Genomic DNA, 15,977 nt, shown 5'->3' with positions numbered 1-15,977 from the left:
ACTCCTTGGAAGGAAAGTTATGACCAACCTAGATAGCATATTCAAAAGCAGAGACATTACTTTGCCAACAAAGGTCCGTCTAGTCAAGGCTATGGTTTTTCCTGTGGTCATGTATGGATGTGAGAGTTGGACTGTGAAGAAGGCTGAGCGCCGAAGAATTGATGCTTTTGAACTGTGGTGTTGGAGAAGACTCTTGAGAGTCCCTTGGACTGCAAGGAGATCCAACCAGTCCATTCTGAAGGAGATCAGCCTTCAGATTTCTTTGGAGGGAATGATGCTGAAGCTGAAACTCCAGTACTTTGGCCACTTCATGCAAAGAGCTGACTCATTGGAAAAGATTCTGATGCTGGGAGGGATTGGGGGCAGGAGGAGAAGGGGACGCCAGAGGATGAGATGGCTGGATGGCATCACTGACTCGATGGACGTGAGTCTCAGTGAACTCCGGGAGTTGGTGATGGACAGAGAGGCCTGGTGTGCTGCAATTCATGGGGTCGCAAAGAGTTGGATACGACTGAGCAACTCAACTGAACTGATGAGAAAAATATTTTTCAATGTGACACAGTGAGATTAACCAAATATAGTGTGAAGCTTATTTTGTCAATTTAATTATTTGGTTTTTTGTTAAAAAAAAAAAAACTGATACTAGTTTTAGGCATGCAACATAATGATTTGACATTTGTATGTATTGCAAAGTGATGTACGTAATAAGCCTATGAACATCTGTCACCATAGTTATAATTTCTTTTCTTATGATGAGAATCTTATGACCTATATCCTCTTAGCAACTTTCAAATATACAACACAGTATTATTAACCACAGTCACCATGTTGCTTATTACATCCCCAGACCATACTTACTTTGTAACTGGAAGTTTGTAACTTTTGACAACCTTTACACATTTCACCCACCCATACAAGCAAAATTTTTAGAGGATTTTACATTTCTGATTTTTAATTTTCAGTTAAAAATCTAGCCACATTTCTTTTTTTTCTTAATTTTTAACTGGAGTATAATTACTTTACAATGTTGTATTAGTTTCTGCTGTACAACATAGCCACATTTCTTTACTTCGGTATAACTTTCTTTTTTAAGGTTAAGGAACCATAGCACTGATTATAAACCAAGGCACTGGGGCCTCAAAATGGTGACTCTTTTCTATAGACCCTATAAGGTACTATGCTAGACACCGTCAGAAACATTAGAGTACTTAGTTCTTAAAACTACTCTTATGTAGGTATTATGTGTTGGAGATGGGAAAACAAATTCATAACTTGCCCAAGGTTATATAGCTAATAGGACAATATTCAGACTCAGGCCTAACTGAATTCAGAGTCAATACATTTCACCCAACTCCATCCTCTCTTAGCTAGTTCCCACATGAAGGTTTCTGTCAGCTGTGTTTCTATCACTTTTCTCTATTTCCTGTTAACCAAATTATGCTTTCTCTAACTATAAAACTCTGAGGATAAGACACCTGAAAAACAACAAGTAAAGCCTCCTGATGCTTCTTTATGGTTCAGGAGGTTTTAAGACACATGGCGAGTCAACTTCTTGAAGCAGTTCTATATGCTTAATTTCCATTTTATGAAAGTAGCAATGAGATTTTCAAAGTATCTAGAGATAAACAGATGTTTATACTCTACCTTGTCAGGTTTTGTTCCTATCTTTTTGGCAGGTTTTCCTTGATTTGGTGCCTTTCTGTCTGCTTCATTATCTAAAATAAAAGTGAAATAAGACACCCATTTTGACTAGATAAAAAAATGCTGCATTAAAAGTACAAGTCAAAAAAAAAAAAAGTACTAGGTAATTTGGGAAAGGAAAAAAGGCTTAATAGAAATGTACAGTTTAAGGGACATTATGATTAAAAATCATATTAGAAAATAGGATAAAAACAGATGAAATTTCCTGTTTCACGTATAGGCCATCTGTTTTCAAAACAAAACAAAAGAAAACAAAAGGTGTTAAGGTATTTTACCTTTTGCCTCTAAATATAAAATACATATTTATTATAGAAAATTAGAAAAAATTATAAAAAGCACAAAACCAAAAATTTTTCTAAAGTTTACATTACTTCAGTGGTAATCACTGTTGACACTTCAGAATATGTTTTTCCAAAGTTCACATTCACATACATATTTCATTATAGAATTTCAATCATACTGTTCAGGGTTTTACCTGTTTCTCTTCGCCCACTTAATATCATTAACCATGTCATTAAGTGTTTTTTCACACCTTGTTCTTAAATAACTACACTTCAATCCACCAAATGGATGGACTGTAATTTATTGGGGCTATTAATTTTTCACTTTGAAAAATTTCAACATTTGAGCATCCACTGTGTGCTGACAGGATATCGGGGCACAAAACCTGTCTTCAAGAGTTAGAATCTCCCATTTCCTTCTGTCCTATTCAAAGAAGTATATAATGATCTTAAAAACTGAACACAAAAACCCTCAAGGATCACAACATAATCCTAGTTCAGTCACTGATCAAGAAATTGCTCTTACCATTAACAGCCCTTGACTCTGGCTTTCTTGCTGCTGTAGACGGGATTTCTTTGACAATCTGCTTTGCTGCTTGAGTAGATGATCGAGTCATTCTCACCGGCAGCATTACAGGTTGTACAGCTGCGGGAAAAAAAATAAAACCGAACGCTTTTGGTGGTTTTAAATTATTGTGGCAATATCAGAACTTACAAAAATTGCTAATACTTCTACCTTTTTTCTCTTTGTCCAACACTTTCTTCTCAGAAGTCTGTCTTTGACCAGGTCGGATTGCTCGAACATCAATCCCATTACCACTCTATTTAAAAGATAAGGTATAAATTAGGTGATTTAACTGCATAATGAACCAAACCACCACATTTTTAAGGTGTAAACTGACATTTGAAATCTGATACTGTAAACGAACCAGCAAAAAATCCACTACCCTAAATGAGATGAAGAAACAAGTTTTCCATTACATAAATTTCCTAACAAATTTTTTCAGAATCCCAGAATTTAGAAAAACCATTAAAAAAATAACTGCTATAATCTTCTGAGACTCCTTAAACACAACAGGTATCTTTTTATCTAGAAAATTCCTCCCCTGGAAGACAGCTCTTCCCCACAACTCACTCATCTACTTCTTGAAAGACTGCATTTAAACTGCCACCAACTCAGTGAGGCATGATCAAAATTCTCCCCTACAGCTACTCCAAAACTCTCCATCTCCATTCTTTCATCTCCCCCATACTTTTGACCATCTGACACACTACATGGTTCTTTTTTTTTTAACACTATCTCTTATGTAGAGTCCTTGAAAACAGGAAATTTTGTTTGTTTTATTCACTATTATATTCTAGAGCCTAGAGGAATGTGACAGTCACTCAAATTCAGTTAACTACAGCTTCCTCACCTGACAAAGAAGCACACTACTTTTCTCCCTGACCACTTGACTTTAGTAATCCTCCTAGTAACTTTATCCATAGCAGTGTTTTGAAGACCCATAAATTTATAAAACTCACCCTATGTGCTTTATCGGAGAAGGCAATGGCACCCCACTCCAGTACTTTTGCCTAGAAAATCCCATGGACAGAGGAGCCTGGTAGGCTGCAGTCCATGGGGTCGCTAGAGTCGGACACGACTGAGTGACTTCACTTTCACTTTTCACTTTCATGCATTGGAGAAGGAAATGGCAACCCACTCCAGTGTTCTTGCCTGGAGAATCCCAGGGAGGGGGGAGCCTGGTGGGCTGCCGTCTATGGGGTCGCACAGAGTTGGACACGACTGAAGTGATTTAGCATAGCATAGCATGTGCTTTATATTTCTATTTGTGCTTTATGGTGACATGGGATACATAATAAAAGCCCAGTAAATAAAAAAGAATGTGTCAGAGTTTAGTATAGATCTCATAAAGGACATCTGTGCAAAATATTTTAAGCGACTGTTTCCTTGGCATATAGCCAAATCTGCTATGTCATCATATAGTAGCATCTATTTTGGTATTATTAACTCTGGTAAAATAATCATTATTGCTTAAAGCTGATATTAAATTAAAAATAAATTTACTTACTCAGAAAAAAAAGTACAGTTTGTCATTTTAGTAACAGTGACCTACTAAACTACCAACTATACCTTAGTCAGCTCCATTTGGTTTCTGGCCTTTGACCTTGTAATCCGTACAGAAGATGGAACATCCTTAAAATAGTCAAAAGAAGATATAGTTTAAAAAATATATTAAATAAAGTGCAAAATTTATTTCCATGTCTCATGAAATAAAGCTCCCGTTTTATATATTTATTTTTGAGTGGCTGCACAGCATGCCATGTGGGATCTTAGTTCCCTGACCAGGGGTCAAACCCTCACCTCCTGAATTGGAAGATCGGAGTCTTAATCCCTGGACTGCCAGGGAAGTCCAAAGTTCTCATTTTAAAGTTATAAATAAAAAATATTTATATTTTAAATTTATATTTTTATATTAATCATTTACAGCTAAAAGATACTTGCTAACTTACTGTTTTGTTTTGTTTTAACTTTTGTGGGGTTTTTTGGCCATGCTGCACAGCTTGCAGGAACTTAGCTCCCTGAAAAGAGATTGTATTTCACCAGCTCCAGCAGTGAAAGCACTGAGTTCTAACCACTGGACTGCCAGGGAACTCCCTAAATTACTGTTTTTTTTTCTGGTTCTGGTTTGATTTAAAATATGTTTAATTTAATAGCTTCAAAACTTACTCATATTTTTCAATGAGGAAAGAGAAGAAATTTCAAAGCATATTTTCCAAGTTATTAGGATCCTCATTAGTATGATTAGCTGGACATATTTGGAATGGGGTAGATGAACAAACTGGGAAGACTCCCTGGAGTAGGAAATGGCAACCTGCTCCAGTGTTCTTGTCTGGAAAATTCCATGGACAGAGGAGCCTGGAGGACGACAATCCATGGGGTCATAAAGAGTCGCACACAGCTGAGCGACTGAGCACACAGATGAACAAACTTGAGTATTAGGATCTTTTTTTTTTCTGTTTATGAAAAGATACTGTACAGCTTACTTCCCTAGCTTTGACAATTTGCCTTCAAATCTCATGATTACACAGCTGTTCATTGTCAGTAAGAAAATGGAGACCTGATCAAAAAGTGTGGGAAAAATTGAGGAGAAAGACTGATTAAAAAATTATAAGGTATTTATCAACTCTATAAAATTTCTTAAGAAGCATAATCAGACTTCTCTAGATGAGAAGTCATTTTTCTTCTCCAAATCTCAATGAAAACCTAGTGCTAAAGAAATTAGGCTTTTCTTAACAGTACTTAAAGGGATTAAAATTCAGCAATGGCTACTGCCTGAACAAAATGAAGAACAATTATTGACTCCTCACTGAATCATACTATTTAACACAATATTTCTTATCATATTTTAAAAGTTGTTTACGGTGTAGACCAATGAATGGCATCCTATATATTCTTGAAAAGACAGCTTGAATCTAATCCCTTCCAAGATGTCCTCTCTGATGTTCCTCCAGTGCAAACAGTCTCTCCTTCCTCTAATATATAGAACATATTTATCTATATCTTTCCACTTGCACTACATTCTATTAATTTTGGTCTCTTCTACATTATCCTAAGATCATACAGAGTAAATAATCAAAGATCTGTCAAATGAATTATTGAGATTCATGAGGCCTAAAAAAGCAGCAGTATCTTGGGGCTTTATATTGTTCAATTCTTACTTAAATCAGGAATGAGTATATAGTCAATGAGTTTATTTATATGTATCTTTAAATTGCAAACCACCAACGACTACCTAATCTACAGTCCAACTGATCTGTTCAAATTTCATCTTTTTTTGTTTAAGTTTTAAATTTACTTTTTAATTGGAGGAAAAATTGCTTTCAAATGTTGTTGGTTTCTGCCATACAACAACCCTAATTATATATACACATATATATATATATCTCCTCTCCCTCGTGAGCCTCCCTTCTCTGCCCCCATGCCACTCCCTCTAGGTCATCACAGCACGCCTGGCTGGGCTCCCTGGGTTATACAGCAACTCCCCACCAGCTATCTGTTTCACACGTGACAGTGTATATATGTCAATGCTACTTTCTCAATTCATCCCAGCCTCTCCTTCCCCTGCTGCGTCCACAAGTCTGTTCTCTACATCTGTGTCTCCAATTCTGCCCAGCAAACAGGTTCATCAGTACCATTTTTCTAGATTCCATATAAATGCATTAATATATGTTTTCTCTTTCTGACTTACTTCATTCTGTATTAACAGGCTCTTGTTACCTCACTACCACTGACTCAAATCTACCCCTTTTTATGGCTGAGTAATATTTCATTGTATATACATGTACCACATTTTCTTTATCCATTCATCTGTCAATGGACATCTAAGTTGCGTCGTGGCTATTGTAAATAGTGCTGCAATGAACACTGGGGTATATGTCAAACTTCATCCTTGACTTACTCATTATTCTCTTTACATCACCCCTCCCTTTAGAATTTATTCTCTTGCCATTTGATCAGTCCTTTTCAACCTATCGTTGCCCACTTGAAGCTGTTCTCTAGACCTCACTCAGATAATTGTACATATTCTTACTGGAGTGGTTTCATTTAGTCCTACAACTTAAACTCCTAATATCACATCCTAAATCCACATCTTAGCATGAATCTCTAGCCTGATTTCCAAATAGGATTTTTTTGAAAGGTTATTAATATTCACCCACTTACGCTTATTCCTTTTCCTGCCTTCCTCATCTCTATTAGTAGCAAAATTTGTAATATTATGTTTTCCCATACATTCTTTCTTTAAAATTTATTTTTAATCGGAAGGTAACTGCTTTACATTGCTGTGTTGGTTTCTGCCATACAACATGAATCAGCTATATGTATATGCATATCCCCTTCCTCTTAAGCCTTCCTCCCACCCCACTCTCCCGTCCAGCCCCTAGTTTTCACAAAGCACCAGGCTGGCTCCCTGTGTTACACAGCAACCTCCTACTAGCTATCTATTTCACACATGGTAATGTATATATTGCAATGCTCCTCTCTCAATTCATCCCCCCTTTTCCCCTGCTGTATCCACAGTCTGTTCTCTGCATCTGCATCTCTATTCCTGCCCTGAAAATAGGTTCATCTGTATTATTTTTCTAGCAATCCCCTTAATGGGCATATACCCTGAGAAAACTATAATTCAGAAAGACACATGTACCCCAGTATTCACTGAAGCACTTAATTACAACAGCCAGGACATGAAAGCAACCTAGATGTCCATTGACAATGAATGGATTAAGAAGTTATGGTACCTACATACAATGAAATATTACTCAATCATAAAATAAACAGGAATTTGAGTTAGTTGAACTGAGGTGGACAAACCTAGAGCCTTTTATAAAACTTGTATTATTGCTCAAACTATTATCTTCAGAACAGCCATCTTTAACTCTTCAACTTCCTTTACCCCTCACTACTTACTTGAGGTCACCAGTCCTGTCAAATTTATCTCTTAAGATGTCTTACATGACACCTGTTAGAAAGGCCATTATCAAAAAGACAAGAAATAATAAGCGTTGGTGAGGATATGGAGAAAAGGGAGCCCTACTACACTGTTGTTAATGTAAATTGGTGCAGCCTGTATGGAAAACAGTATGGAAGATCCTCAAAAAATTAAAACTAGAACTATCATATGATCCAGCATTTCCAATTCTGGGTACTTATCCAAAGAAAATGAAAACACTGACTCAAAAAGATATATGTACCCCCATGTACACTGCAGCATTATTTATAATAGCCAAGTGTCCATCAATGGATGAGTGAATAAAGAAACTAATAGTCCATTTGGGGGTGTTTTTATTATTATTCAGTCATGAAAAAAGAAGGAAATGTTGCCTTTTGTGACAACATGAATGGACATTGAGGGCATTATGCTAAGTGAAATAAGTCAGACAAAGACAAATACCGTATGATCTTACTTATATTTGGAAGTTTAAACAAATAAGCCAGAGAAAGACAAATACCATATGACCTTACTTATATTTGGAAGTTTAAACAAATAATAATAAAAAACACAACCTCCTAAATAAAGGACAGGCTGGTAGGGGACTTCCCTGAGGGTGCAGTGGCTAAGACTCTGTGTTCCCAATGGAGAGGGCCCAGGTGCGATCCCTGGTCGGGGAACTAGATCTGGCATGCTACCGGTAAGACTTGGAATATCACAACTAAAGATCCCACATGCCACAACAAAGATCAACAACCCTGCATATGCCATAACTAAAGACCCAGTGCAGCCAAATAAATTAAACTAAACTTAAAAAAACAAACAAAAACCAGACTGGTGGTTGCCAGAGGTGCAGGTTGGGCAAAAAGGGTGAATATAGTCAAAAAGTACAAACTTCCAGTTTTAAAAATAAGTCAGTCCTGGGAATATAGTATTCAGCATGGTGACAACAGTTAATAATACTATACTGTACGTTTGAACATTGTCAGGAGTAGACCTTAAATGTTCTCATCACGAGAAAAAAATTTGTTTAACTATGTGTGGTGATAGATGTTAACTAGACTAATTACCGTGGTCATCTTATAACTTATACAAATAATGACTCATTATGTTGCACACCTGAAATTAATGTCAATTATATCTCAGGAAAAAAGATGTCTTAAACCTATTTCTTGTTTTTAAACCAATGGCCCAGTCCACTTATCTCTTTTCACCTAATCTATGTATAGAGAATAGTCATAATATATGATTCACAACTGGTCTTTCCATCTATAAAAGCTTGCCTTTCTAGACTATAATCCTTAAGGCAAGGTAATCTTCCTGAATATTAGTTTGATAATGGTACAATCTCATTTATAAGCCTCCCTTAACTCTGCATATCCTATAAGGTAAACACCAAATACTCTGGCACAGCATTCACTGTTTAGCCTGACTCTACCAGGTTTTTTCCAATCTCTCCCCTGGTTTTATCCAATCTCAACCTACCAGCAGTTACATCAAGAGACTCTGTTTTCATCTTCAGAGTTACTATTATGTCATTCCCACCCCTATCAACTAGGGGACTCAGGGAAATGATTATTTTAGTCATCTAATCTCTTAAAGAAAATACCAGTTAAAAGCAACTATTTCTCTGTATCAAGTTAGGATACTAACCTTTTTTGGCTCAGCTTTCATAGCATTCTGGTTTGAGAAAAGAAAACAAGGCATATCAGGTCTATAAAGACCCACTTTAAATACTCCTCGTTTAGTTTTCTCTCTCTGCTCTTTCAATTTTTGAAGTTGTTTTTCTTCTTTGTATTTTTGGAGCATCTGTTTTCGTTGATCAAAGACAACAGTTTTTGTTGACTCTAAGTAGGAAAAAAAAAAAAACAGTATATAAAATATTTCAGATAGAAAGTTAGGCAAATATCTTAACTTCTAACTTCAACTGTTGCTAAGAAGTGCTTTTAGTAACTTCTTGTTAATTCCTTAGCACTTCAATTTATTTCCACCTCTGTTTTAATATTCCTATTTCTTTTGACTTCACTTGTTCAAATATCTGATTGCTTGCTATGTCTAGGGATGTATTAGTTCACTTTTAAATTAATTAACTTCTATGATACCAGACTCCAAGCTGACATCCAGTGATTCTCACCTCTTGGCAGTCATGTCTTGTGTCATCCCTGCCATCTGAATAGGGCCGACCTGTGTGACCAAGAAAGTACTGTGGAAATGATGGAGAACAACTCCATGACTACGCAGGTTAGATCCTGGGTTGGGAAGATCCCCTGAAGGAGGGCATGGCAACACACTGCAGCGTTCTTGCCTGGAGAATCCCCATGGACAGAGGAGTCTCCAGTCCACAGGGTCACAAACAGACACAACCGAGGCAACTTAGCACATACGCATACACTCTTAGATCACTTGCTCTGGGGGGATGCCAGTGGCCACGTGGAACTGTTAGGAGACTCAGGAAGCCCCATAGAGGTGTCCACGTGACAAAGAACTAAGGCCTCCTGCCAAAAGCCAGCATCGACCTGCTGGTCACATGGATGAGTCACTTCAGAAGTGAATCCTTTACAATAATCAAACAGTATGTAGAAGTAGATCTCCAGTCTCAGTCAAGCCCTCAGATGCATCCTGCATAACATCCTGACTGCAGTCTCCAGAACCATCTAGCCAAGCAGCACTTAAATTCCTGACCCACAAAAACTGTGTAAATTAATAAACACTTATTGTTTTAAGCCACTGAATTTTGGGGTAACTAATACTATTTCTTTCTTTTGATATTTAGGCTCCCTGTCAGTTTAGCTCAATTTAGGTTTTCTACATAAATCTTATGTTTCTTTAAACTATGAAGTGTCTTACAATATAATGCTTATTTAATACAATAATGTTTGTTGAAACATTTTTATATGAAAAATATAAGTGGCTACCATGTGTGAGACATTTTTAGTAGGAAGAATAAGTAAGAAAATGTCTGCCCTTGAGGGGCTCAAGGGAACACAGTTTTAAAAAAGAGAATGCCCATTAAAAAGAATCAGTACAACAGCTATCTGGAGAGATCAGGAAATGCTTCCTTAACACAGCATACCTAAAAAGGGTTCAGAGGAATAAGTAAGTGTTTGTCCCCTGGGTAAGGATTAAAAATAATCCATACATAACTGCATAACTGAATAAATTTACTACAAAAAGGTATATACTTAAAATGAGGGAAATTTATAGTATATAAATTGGACCTTGATAAAATTGTTAAATAAGAGAAAACTCCAGGCAGAGTACAGAATATGCAAAAACACAGATGATCAAGTGGTCAGTCACCAACAAACCCCTTTATCTTCGACTTCTGTGAAGGTTCCCCTCAGCTCTTGATTGAACTGAAACCTGGCTCTCCCCTGAAGTCACTGCTTCCCTAGTTGTCCTCTCATGAGGCTGACTGTTTTTTCTCCCACACTAGAGTATCACTGCACCTGAAGAGGAGAGATGACCTCATTGTTGGTTTCTGATTATTTCTTCTTCATTTAAAGATCCCAGCTTTACATTTTGTGTCATCAGATCTAACCCAGTATCTCTTCCATGTTTGTTTCTCCTTCCTTGAAGGCTTTAGCTCGTGGCTCACTGTCATTGTCTCCATCACTGTTCTTGCACAAATCTTGATGACTCATCCAGTACCCTAGCTTCTCGATTCTTAGGTGTTCTTTCTTCCAGTGATCTTTCTTCCACTGTATCTCAGGTACCCATTCCCATGATCACACCCATACTAGTACTTCAACCTTTCTCGTGTCATGCACACATAAAATAACATTCACAGACCACACTGCTTGTGGTCAAATGCAACTAACCAGCCAAAGAGAGAGAGGTCTGATCAACCCAGGCCCTGCCAGAAACTTCAAGGGCTCAGAGGACCAATTTCCTGTCACACCTGTATTCATTCATGAGATAACCAGGCACTTGAGACCTCATTATTACCGATGAATACTATATGTCCTTCATAAGCCCAATTTCAAGAAATCCACTCTCTGATTACCATATCTTATCTTTCCAACAATTCTTTGGCTCCACCAGGACGTACCTACATGCTCCTGATCTACGATCATATTTTCACTTTCACCTCCCTCACATCAAGTGTTTTCATATCCAATTTAGAGTCCATGATTTATCATCATAATCACTACTTCAACTTTTTGGCCCCTCTCTCACTCTGGCAAAATCCCAATTCCAATTAAAGGCCTCTCTATGTCAACTTTCCACCTGCAATGCACAAATGAATATGGCTGGAACAGCACACAAAATGCATGCTACTTCTTTCCTTTCTACAGTCGACTCTCCATATTCCTGGGTTCCACATCCACAGATTCATCCAACTGCATATGGAAAATATTCAGGAAAAAAAATTCCATGGTATTTCCTAGCACTCCAGTGGTTAAGAATCTGTCCTACAATGCAGGGGATGCAGGTTTGAACCTTGATCAGGGAACTAGATCCTGTATACATGCCACAGCTAAGATCTCTCATGCCCCAAGGAAGATTGAAGATTGAGTGCTACAAGTAAGACTCGGCACTGCCAAACAAATAAATATTTAAAAAACCAAAAGACCATGTATAAGTTGGCAACACCTGAATTTATTTATCTAGCTCAGACTTCTCCTCTGAACTCATCTTGGATATCCAACTACCTTTTCAAAATCTCCTCTTTTACATCTAACACTGAACTCTAACCTTACCACTCCCCCAGTCCTTTACAATTTAGTAAATGGCCACTGCATATTTTTAGGTGCTCAGGCCAAAAACTTTGGAATCATCTTGATTCCTCTTTCTTACTCATCTATATTTATTTATTTAACTTTTTGGCCACTCAGCATGTGGGATCTTAGTTCCCTTACCAGGGATCAAACCCTTACCCCCTGCAGTGGAAGAGTGGAGTTTGAACCATTGAACCTCCAGGGAAGTTCCCTTGACTTCTCTTTCTTCATCAACCCCTACATTGAATCCATTTAGAAATCATATTGGTTCAACCCTCAAAATACATCCAGAATTCAACCAACTATTTTTGCTGCTACCACTCTGGCTTCCCTGGTGGCTCAGACGGTAAAGAATCTGCCTGCAATGCAGGAGACCCAGGTTCAATCCCTGGGTCGGAAGATACCTGGAGAAGGAAATGGCAACCCACTCCAGTATTCTTGCCTGGAGAATTCCAAGGACAGAGGAGCCTAGTGAGTTATAGTCCATGGGGTCGCCAAGAGTTGGACATGACTGAGAGACGAACACTTTCACACTTTCGCCACTGTGGTCAACCATGTACTAAATTATTGCAACAGTCTTCAAGCTGGTCTCTCTGTGGCTATGCTTGCCACCCCACAATCTATTCTCAACACAGTAGCCAAAGAGATGCCTTTAAATCGTAAATCAGAGAAACATTCATTAATCCATTAAACATTTCATATTTCAGAGTAAAAGCCAATGTCCTTATAATGATGGCCCTCAGGGCTCTATGGGAACTTGCTTGCTTTCTCCAGCCATACTTCCTTATTCACCTTCTCTGGAACACACCTGGCCCATCCCTACCTCTGCTGCTGCTGCTAAGTCGCTTCAGTCGTGTCTGACTCTGTGCAACCCCATAGACGGCAGCCCACCAGGCTCCTCGCTCCCTGGGATTCTACAGGCAAGAACACTGGAGTGGGTTGCCATTTCCTTCTCCAATGCATGAAAGTGAAAAGTGAAAGTGAAGTAGTTCAGTCGTGTCCAACTCTTCGTGACCCCGTGGACTGCAGCCTACCAGGCTCCTCCGCCCATGGGATTCTCCAGGCAAGAGTACTGGAGTGTTGCCATTGCCTTCTCTGGCTCCTACCTCTAGGCCTTTGCAAATGAGGAATAAAAAACACTTTAATAGCACACTGACAAAGTTAAATTTAATTTGAAAGATTTTGGCCGAGGAATGAAGTGTTTGAGAGGGTCCGAGTAGAAGCAAAGAGACAACTCAGAAGGCAATAACATCACCTCTTCTCACAGAAAATGTCAGTTTTCTTCAAAGTCCATCTTATTCAGTTCTATGACCCAGTTTTCATTTCCTCTGAACTCCTAACAGATGTTATTCTTTACTCTATCCCCCCTCAACAACCAACCCACTTTCTTTGATCTTCAAACATAAACCATCACTTCATCTCAAAAACAAAAACGCTACAACATATTAATCCAATTCTTTTCTCTCACTTTCTTTTAGAATCACAAAAATGACAAATCTAGAAGAAATAGTTTTAGCCCACCCCTCCCTATTACAGAAGCAATTAACCTTTATATGTTGAGTGTCTCGTGCGTGTCAAACATTACACTGGTTCTGGAAAAATGATAAAAACTGAAGCAGTGAACACTTAGAACGATGTGACATCTCATTTCTCTATAAAACTTCTAAGACTTTATCTCTCTCTGCCATTTCTTCAAACTTTATCTTTGCTTTGTTTCACTGCAATCTAGCTCCTAGTACCTGCTATATAAACACAACTAAATAGGAGTCCAATGACTCATTCTGCAAATGCATGACACTTTCCAGTTCTCTTCCTTCTATTCTATAGTATCCCTTGCCTTCTAACACTCATTTTTATTATCTTTATCTTTTGCTGAGATCATTCCTTTCTTTTTGAATTGGTTCTTCCCCTCCTAACCACCCTAAATCCATCTAGGCAAACTACAGGGATGAATACTTTGATTTAGTATCCTTACCTTTTGGATACTTCAATCAAGTATATCCATATTTTTTTAGTTGCAGCATGCAAATTCTCATCGGTTATATTTTTATATAACCCTTATTAACTTATCTTGTTAATGTTTATCTTACCTAAGCTCTAGAAGTAAGAAATTAGGATTCCTATAAGGCCATATAGGTAAAAAATGTTATAATACTCCATAGGTGAATGGCATTAGCCTAGATAGGGACGTTCAGTCTTTGCTTGAAATAGGAAGTACTTAATTGTAGAAACGGAGAAGGCCATGGCAACCCACTCCAGTACTCTTGCCTGGAAAATCCCATGGACGGAGGAGCCTGGTAGGCTGCAGTCCATGGGGTCTCGAAGAGTCAGACACAGCTGAGCAACTTCACTTTCACTTTTCACTTTCATGCATTGGAGAAGGAAATGGCAACCCACTCCAGTGTTCTTGCCTGGAGAATCCCAGGGAGGGGGGAGCCTGGTGGGCTGCTGTCTATGGGGTCGCACAGAGTCGGACACGACTGATGTGACTTAGCAGCAGCAGCAATTGTAGAAAACACAGTTATTTAGAATGTTATTTCAAAACTCCATTCTTCTGGTCAGGGTTTTTTTAAACCTCAGATATTAAACCACTCTTCTGAGGTAATAATACTCTCAGATATTACTCTTCAAAACACTTGAAATTACAATCAACCTCTACTTACTTGGCTTGATACTGGCCTTTTCTGGAACAAGCTCTTGAGATGTCTCATCTAATTCAAGAAGACTTCTACTTTCCAAGGTTGGAATGTTGACATCTTTCAAACCAAAATGTCTATTTCGTTCATATTCCTTATGTCTGTTTTCCTTCTGAGACAGTGATTTTCTATGAGCAATTTTAGTTCTAATCATGTCAGTACTTAAATCCTTTCTGTGCCGACTGGCAAAATGTGATGAAGACATCCTGTCAGGAAAAAGAGAGAAAGACCAACTTACGTGGAATTTCATTTTATATTTTAAAAACTTAAGATTCCAGTTCACTTCCTATACCACTTCAGAGCTTTCTGAAATAAAAATGTTAAAATACAAAATGGAATATACATGTGAGTTAAGAGTGGGAAGAAAGTTATCAAAAGAGAAGATACTACAAACTATTTTGGGGTTCTGAATAGGAACCTGTTTGACAGGTGAAGTGAAGTCCAGGAAGCCAAGGTCTGGAATATAAACAAGAGATTCTAGGCTTACCATAGAAAACACTGCAAAATGTATGAAGTAAAGGTGAAAATAGGGAAAAGTAAGTGAAGGACAGTATACAGAATAGTTGCCTTAACCTTCCCGATGATGAATGCTCAAAATTCTCCAAGCCAGGCTTCAGCAATATGTGAACCGTGAACTTCCTGATGTTCAAGCTGGTTTTAGAAAAGGCAGAGGAACCAGAGATCAAATTGCCAACATCCGCTGGATCATAGAAAAAGCAAGAAAGTTCCAGAAAAACATCTATTTCTGCTTTATTGACTATGCCAAAGCCTTTGACTGTGTGGATCACAATAAACTGTGGAAAATTCTGAAAGAGAGGGGAATACCAGACCACCTGATCTGCCTCTTGAGAAATTTGTATGCAGGTCAGGAAGCAACAGTTAGAAGTGGACATGGAACAACAGACTGGTTCCAAATAGGAAAAGGAGTTCGTCAAGGCTGTATCTTGTCACCCTGTTTATTTAACTTATATGCAGGGTACATCATGAGAAACGCTGGACTGGAAGAAACACAAGCTGGAATCAAGATTGCCGGGAGAAATATCAATCACCTCAGATATGCAGATGACACCACCCTTATGGCAGGTA

General features: G+C 38.1%; 1 protein-coding gene across 3 annotated transcripts in view; it reads right to left on the bottom strand.

The window, feature by feature from the left end:
• The window catches only part of DLGAP5 (discs, large (Drosophila) homolog-associated protein 5), a 45,572-nt gene that overhangs the window by 26,855 nt on the left and 2,740 nt on the right, over positions 1 to 15,977 (bottom strand). For all 3 annotated transcript variants that reach the window (XM_010847713.1, XM_010847712.1, XM_010847714.1), the window contains exons 2-7: positions 14,859 to 15,097; positions 9,128 to 9,321; positions 4,117 to 4,179; positions 2,719 to 2,803; positions 2,509 to 2,628; positions 1,645 to 1,715 (exon numbers count right to left, since the gene is read on the bottom strand). In XM_010847713.1, coding sequence (XP_010846015.1) covers positions 1,645 to 1,715; positions 2,509 to 2,628; positions 2,719 to 2,803; positions 4,117 to 4,179; positions 9,128 to 9,321; positions 14,859 to 15,096 — 771 coding nt within the window. In that variant the 5' untranslated portion in view covers position 15,097. The remainder of the gene's footprint in view (positions 1 to 1,644; positions 1,716 to 2,508; positions 2,629 to 2,718; positions 2,804 to 4,116; positions 4,180 to 9,127; positions 9,322 to 14,858; positions 15,098 to 15,977) is intronic.

This window comes from Bison bison, unplaced genomic scaffold (assembly GCF_000754665.1).
Source record: "Bison bison bison isolate TAMUID 2011002044 unplaced genomic scaffold, Bison_UMD1.0 scf7180017864254, whole genome shotgun sequence".
NCBI lineage: Eukaryota > Metazoa > Chordata > Mammalia > Artiodactyla > Bovidae > Bison > Bison bison.
The sequence above is the reverse complement of the archived record's forward strand: the minus strand, read 5'-3'. Positions and strand labels throughout refer to the sequence as shown.